At 36.0% G+C, this 7,364-nt stretch overlaps 1 protein-coding gene across 1 annotated transcript in view; it reads right to left on the reverse strand.

The window, feature by feature from the left end:
• The window catches only part of LOC109823204 (solute carrier family 35 member F1-like), a 37,641-nt gene extending 32,116 nt beyond the window's left edge, over positions 1 to 5,525 (reverse strand). The window contains exons 1-5 of the mRNA XM_020389490.1: positions 5,273 to 5,525; positions 5,086 to 5,180; positions 3,292 to 3,349; positions 2,656 to 2,850; positions 1,214 to 1,290 (exon numbers count right to left, since the gene is read on the reverse strand). Of these exons, the coding sequence (XP_020245079.1) occupies positions 1,214 to 1,290; positions 2,656 to 2,850; positions 3,292 to 3,349; positions 5,086 to 5,180; positions 5,273 to 5,390 (543 nt within the window). The 5' untranslated portion in view covers positions 5,391 to 5,525. The remainder of the gene's footprint in view (positions 1 to 1,213; positions 1,291 to 2,655; positions 2,851 to 3,291; positions 3,350 to 5,085; positions 5,181 to 5,272) is intronic.

The following is a 7,364-nucleotide window of genomic DNA, read 5'->3' on the forward strand; positions in this document are numbered from 1 at the left end:
GCCGAGCCACCTCAGGGTGGCTCGGCATGAGCCGAGCCACCCTCAGGTGGCCCGACTCCCCCCCCTCTCTCTCTTGTGCACAAAGGCACAGTTCAGAGAGGCTATAAATAGGGGGGGTGGTTGTTCATTTGAGGGACTTCTTCTGAAACTTTTGAGAGAGCCGAAACTCTGCCGGATTGTCACCTCAACTCGGAGATCTGAAGGCTTGAAGACTTGGAGACCCGGATTTGATTCTTAGCGAGCACCCGCACCGAAAAAGGCAGGAGTTCGAGAGAGTCTAATCCTCAGATCTACGTCGTTACACTCCGGATCTAAGCTTGGTTCTTAGATCCCGAGATTCGAGCGGTCGTTTCCTTGGTGAAACGATCCCTCCCGGCTATTATCTCCTTGGTGGGATAATACCCGTAATACGTCGTAGATCTGCTTGGATCCAGATCACGCGGTGGTCCACGGTAAGCAACCCCGGCGCAGGCAAACAACCCACAGAAGCAAGAGACCGGATAACAGGATCTTGTGATTTGTTCGGTAAAAGAGAGAAGTTGTAATTTTGATTTCTTTGTTTTATTTTGATTTTTATTGTAAGCCGGATCTTATAAAAAGACCGGATCTCTTTGTAACGCATAAAGTTGTTAACTGAGTGCAATGGAATCGATAATGAAGAAAACACCAACTTTCCCCGCGAACACCATGGTCATACTTCAGCTACTGATTTTGAACTAAAATAACAAAAGCATGGAAGGAAAAAAAAAGAAAAAAGAAAACCCCCAAATATATTGCTTGCTAGAAAACTCAAACAAGCAGAAATTTACCAGCATCATTTTAGTATCCTATACCCAAAAAAACATGGACCAAATCACCAACCTACTCCCTGACCAATCATTTTTGGCGAACAAAAACCAGAGGGAGGGTACAGGTTTTGGAGAACCAATTTCGAATTAATAATTGTGAAGAAAAACCTGGTAGAAATCAGCAAGAGAGTTACCATGCACACAATTCCCTGCTTTATTAACACACCAAGAAACTAAAAATCTAAGACAATCATATGAATATGAAATTGCAAATTATTTTCCGGAAAAGATGAGTTTCAATAGTTTTGAATTATGGAACGTTATTCTTCCTGCATTTATATATTCAACCAGAGACCAAGCTTGTGTCAGCATTGTTTCTGAACTAGGTACTATCTCTAACTTTTGAAAGGATCATATCATCTTACCTCACTAACATTAGCGACCGCATAAAGCATGGCCCCAAATATGACGAGTGTGTCTCCCTTAATTGGGCTGCTTCCTCCTGGAAACCAAAAAATGAAAAAAAAAACACATGATGAGAGTGAATGAAACAGTTGGATCATAGAATGAATCTTTTTGCAGTAGCATCAGTCTACAAATGCTAATTAAGAAAACAAAATTTTGAATATAAAACTATTTATAAGAACAGTCAAGGTACCGTCATGAACATTAAGGCATCCTAGAGGAGGAACATCAAGCATTTTCTTTACACAACACATTTCCCACGGAATATGGAAGCATATGAGTAAGAAATATAGCAAGTCAACAAGTAATTTTTCATCAACTTGAAAGATTTGTCTAACGACTAGACAAGTTCTAACTGAAAGGCTTTCAGCGAAGGTTAGTAATAATTCGGATATGCTTGTACTGAATGTGCTATACGCTTTGTCTAGTTCCAAGTAACTAATGTGTTTGCATAAAGTAATTAATAGCTTATGTGGGTAGATTAATTTAGCAAATAATATAGAATATAGATGGGATCAACTGAATTACTCTTTAAACATTTCTGGGCAAAATTGCTAGATTGGTATTTTTTGTTGACCCTTAGTGACACGTCGGTTATTTTCTTATTCCAGTGACAATTTGGTATATTATGTAGATTACGCAACAAATTAGCCTATATTTTGGCCGGAGCCAAAATTCCAGCCAAATTGAGTCACATGATGCTCACGTGTGGCCCACATCGCTGCCAACATGGTAAAAATTGGGATCAATTAAATTGCTAAAAGAGGTTTTTCTAACATTAGGGCTTAAAATTAGGGTTCCAAGAAATTTTAGTTCTTTTTCCTCCTAGCATCAAATTGGCTAGGGTGACAGAAATTGGAGTTAGATTCTGCATCCTCAAGCTCTTGCTCAAGGTCAGGCTCGAGTAGGAGCATGGAAGAAGTAAACTAATGGCTCAATGGGATGAAAAGCCCTAATTTACACAAATCAACCACGTTATAACCAAAGTAAGATTTTAAATCCATTAAATAACACTACGCACAAGGGGAATTTTTGCAATTTTTAGAAGATTCATCCCCTCCCTCACATGAATAGAGAAAAAGAGGGAAATGGAGATTATTTTGGGGAGTGGGGGTGTCCCATTTTTTTCCTTCAGTTACTCTACCTTGTAAGCCCACTTAATCCGCATCAGCTACATGTGAGCTACATGTGAGAAGACACATGACTCAATTTGGCCGGAATTTTGGCTCGGGTCAAAATATAGGCTAATTTGTCGCCGTAGTTTACATAATATACCAAATTGTGGCCGGAAGTAAGAAATTATACCAATGTGTCACGAAAGGTCAACAAAATATACCAATCTCATAATTTTGCCAACAGTTTTGTAACTTAAATTAATAAAATGATTCAGGTGTCTTATTACCTGCTCTATCACTTGCATGAACATCAGAGAACACAACTAAAACTAGTCCAGCAACACAGATAGCTGCACCAGCAAACTTCTTCATTCTGTATTTTGTCTTCAGAAAGATCCAAGTAAGTAATATGACAGATGGAATTGTCCAACAATCCAAAAGCATGACACTTGTCAGAGATGTGTATTGATAAGCCTTCACCACTGCACACAAATAAAATAAAAAATTGCCATCAATTCCCAACAGGAAGCTATTCTTGGTGATAAAGTTTTGAATAGAATAAAGACATTTTGATTTCGCATATCACCATATCAGGACAAGATAGAAAAGAAATGGTAGTTCAGTATGGAAAACTAGAATGACTAGAGTTCAATGTAATAAAAAGAAATAGTCACTGCAGAATGTCTGCAAAGGGCTACACAAAGAGTAAGAATCTTGAGAATGCTACACCATAATTGCCAAGCAACTGATCTACTAACAATGGAAAAAAGAATGTTCTAGGAGGAACGACATAACACAAACAAATCATTTTATCTTAGCTCACTAAGAATATTATTCCTAGGTAGCAGTAATCTAGGATAGCTCAGCACATTAATTTACTTTGTAAGAGAATCAGAGTACTATCAGGATGAATCAGCACTCACCAAGAAAATTGCCCTCCACATCGACAAAGGCAAGAATCAGATAGTAATACCATTTCATCTGCATTAACCAAACAACAAATGATCATAAATACGCCATAGCTAGAGCAGTTTCTTTTACAAGACAAAAATGATTTATGATGCATTGACCAAGGACTAATGCTACCATTATCAGGCAAAGGATTTAATAAAACTTATCAGAAGATCTGAATGCTAACTGCATAAACAACTGCCATTGTACAGGAAAAAAATGATGATTATTTCCAATAAATTTAATGTAGCATAACAGATTTGTTTCACAAAAAAACAGCAAAGCCTTTACCTAGGATTTTAGTCATAAATCATTTTCTTAATCAGCTCTATTAAGTCCTCTTTTGTAAACAACTATCCCATCCTTCTCCACTTCCTCGATGTATTTTTTGTTTCGCTCTATTCGTGCATCTTTTTACTGCAATAATCTACCATCTTGTCACACTTGTTAGTGGTACTGCATTATCTACTGTTCATTCCCACTTGAAGCCAATAATGGCTCTTTGTAGACACTCATTTCTTGTCTATTATTCAATATATTTCAACATATTTTGTTATGAAGTATCTTGAAGAGCTAGAGGTCAATAAATAACACATTTTTATAGATTTTCTTTACTAATGGTTATCAGTGAGGTTGGCCATATTATATAGGTAGTGCTGTCGTGCACTGTAAATTTGTTCTCTGTTATAAATTGATTAAATTTTCTCTGAGGTCCCGCAGTCTTCCCTTTCAGGGGGAGGACCTTCCTTCTTCATCTTGAAGACCTTGAGACTTCAGCCAATGACCTCACTTGTCTCAGTTAAAGGCCCTTGTACCAACTCGCTCCCGGCCGCTGCACAGCATAAATCTTATAAATTTTCTGGATTTTTGTAACTTAATAGGTACATACTTTTTCTTCCCCTCTTAAACGTGTAAAGGATTTGATCAGACCTAGCAATAAAGGATAAAAACCCTTTTGCCACAAATTGAATAGCTCGAGCTCAACTTTATTCTACCATATAGATGAATCTTCACTTTGTTTATTCAAACTTTACAAACATACTAAAGCACATATGCACCTAAAAAGTATAAACATGTATTTACTTACATACATACTCTGACTTTCTGCAAGGGCCCATTTGACTTCAAAATTTACTAAACTACAGGCATCTCTAAGATGTATTATAAATTTCTAAACTATAATCTAACTAACTTTACAGCCTAACTGGATATAAAACGGAGTTATCCGTTCATACTCACTTTCTGTAAGGGCATGATTAGCTTTCGAATCGCTAGACAATAGTTATCTCAAAGTTGTAATTATATATTAGTAAACTATAATTTAACTAAATTGACAGTCCAACTGGATACAAAATGGAGTTATCCTCATTCCTCAAACTGGATTTGGATGTGAAAAAACATGAAAATAAAAGATAGTGCTTCTCGTTTTCCTTGAAATTTTTTGAGGTTAAGGGAAAAAAACTGTCCGATTTGTTTTTTTTTTATAATATGCAGTTAAAACTCAAACTTTTGAGGTTAGTAAACAAACAAGGATTGACGGTGACATTCCTCAATTTAATATTACTCTAGAAAAGATATTACAGAAAACTTAACACAAAATGTAACATAGCCACTAAATAAAGGCGTTCCTTTTTTCCGTCACATCCATCCTTCAATGAAAATTCACAGAATATGCAGTAATATCCATTCCTTTCCGATAAAAATAAAAAATTCCCCTGAATTTTTATTATTATTTCAAATGCACAAAGTAACAGCAGTGGCGATACCTGAAGCGGTTTCCTACGGTAAATCACAATAGACCCGTAAACAATCGCCAGCAGCACATAATTCAAGAACGACTGCGACGTCGGAGCATTAATCCCTAATTAATTCGAGAATATAACTACATTATTCGCAATCAAACACAAAGGGAAAAAAAAATCAAAATTTTAACAGAGTTGAAGATCTAGAGACCTTTTCTGGCGAGCTCTGACGAAGTGAATCCAGTCGACGTGATCAGGAGCGAGACGAACTGCCCTATTCCGAGCCCAATCAGAGCCTTCTTCGTCCAAAACTCATCAAATCTCACCATCGAGGAACTCAAAACCCTAGATTAAACTAACACGAAAACTTCGTTCTTTTTTTTTTTTTAATCCTCCTCCTCCTGACGTCGTCGCTCTCTTTCCGCCTCCGTGTATAAAAAGGCTGCAGAGGTTTTAAAGAGTAATGATTGCTTGGGGAGAATGGACGGTGGAAATTAGAGATTGACGAATGCATGGGCCGTTGAAATGGAGGCCGCTGAAATTTGCTTGTGGGTCCTACTTGGTGTTGACTCTATATTTCTTTTTCCTTTTTTCCATATAAACCCGAAAACATATCTTCTTTCATATTTAAGCATACTCACTTTAATAATTACTCTTACTCCCAAAATATCTTTTGTCACTTGCTTTTAAACCCATCATTTGTTTCTCTGCGGATATAGCAACCTACAAGAAATTATAGGAATTTATGAAAAGATATAGCAATTTATAGCAAAATAATATCATATATCAAAATTGTTGAATATGAAAAATGAATTTTAAATGATTTAGTATAGAATTTTGGGTTTACAAATAATTTTGAAAATGGATGGGTTCACAAGTAAATAAGGTTAAAACTTTGGATTTATAGGCCTAATCCTTTCTGTTTGTCTTTTTCTCTTTTTTATTTTCTTTCCGGCTTGCGGCGCAGGGATTCGGGTTGTCGGGTTTGGGTTGAATTGCTTTGGGAACTTCTTTCCAAAAATGGGGAAAAGAGAGGAGCGCAGCGAAGTTTTGATGCTCTACGGTTGGCTTGAGTTGTTGATCGTAGATGCTGCTTTTGACCTAATAGGAATTAAGGCAAATAAAGGCTAAAAACGTATATATGATTATTTGCTAATTTTAATACGTGTCATCAATATCAATACTGGATCTCACCTCCAATTTACTGGACCAATTTTTTTCAAAATGCGAAACTCTAGGGGATTAAAGGGCATTTTCAAACTTCTATGTTATCTCAAAAGTTGTGGATGTCTAAAAATAGATTCGTTATTAGAATATAAAACTAGAATCATTAACTTTAATCATTACCATAGAGTTTTTGTGTAGTAGCATGGACTGGAGATGGTATAATAGCAAACCCAAGTTCGAATCCTACCGACAATGAATTTCTAAATTAGATTGAAAAAAGATACCGTGATATGAGTCCAACTTTTTTTCGGCTATAAAAGAGCTCTCGATACGTAAAGACATGTTAGAATATATAAAATTATAACATTTAATTGTCATCATAACTCTAGAGTATTGCTAGAATTTTTAGGCTGCTTCTGATTAATTTCTCCATAGGGAATAATCTTATCTGATTAGATTTATTCCAAGTCTAATGACACGTTGTTAATTGGTACTAATGTAAGTCAATTTGTAATTTTCATTACAGACAAAATCAACTTCCAACCAGAGACGAGGGAATACGTCAAGTCACATCTTTATACTATGGATTAAAAAGCTATTGAAGAGATTGTTTTTTTCCCTTACAAAAAGGGAGAGATTGTGAAGCTATCATTAAAGATATTAAAGCTGTAGTCCTAGTAGTTATTCTTATGGATAATAATTGTAAAAAATGGGTTGAAAGATAATAAGTTACCCCTTTTTTGATGTTGTTTGTAACTCAGACTTTTACCTGAGTTCGAGTTGTACTCATAACTTGACGAAAAAAAAAATCTTAATTTTATTTGACCATGAGCAATAATCAATGTTGTTTACAATATTAGCAAACAACAAACATGTATTTGTTCTAACCCAGTCTACCGAGCGAAAGCAAATACAAAGACATAAAATAAATGATAAGGTCTAGATGGTCAGTTATTTCTCCTAACTGATGGAATATTAATATTAATGAGGTTTACCGTTTACAGTAGCAGATTGGTTGCGGCCACCTCCTCCCTTAATACAACCACTGTCGTCACCGCCACCACTTCCTCCTCCTGTTTTTTGATTTATGGTAATATTTTGTGGAGGTTTATTCAAGGCAAAAGAAACATTACCTT

The sequence above is a fragment of the Asparagus officinalis genome, chromosome 9 (assembly GCF_001876935.1).
Source record: "Asparagus officinalis chromosome 9, Aspof.V1, whole genome shotgun sequence".
NCBI lineage: Eukaryota > Viridiplantae > Streptophyta > Magnoliopsida > Asparagales > Asparagaceae > Asparagus > Asparagus officinalis.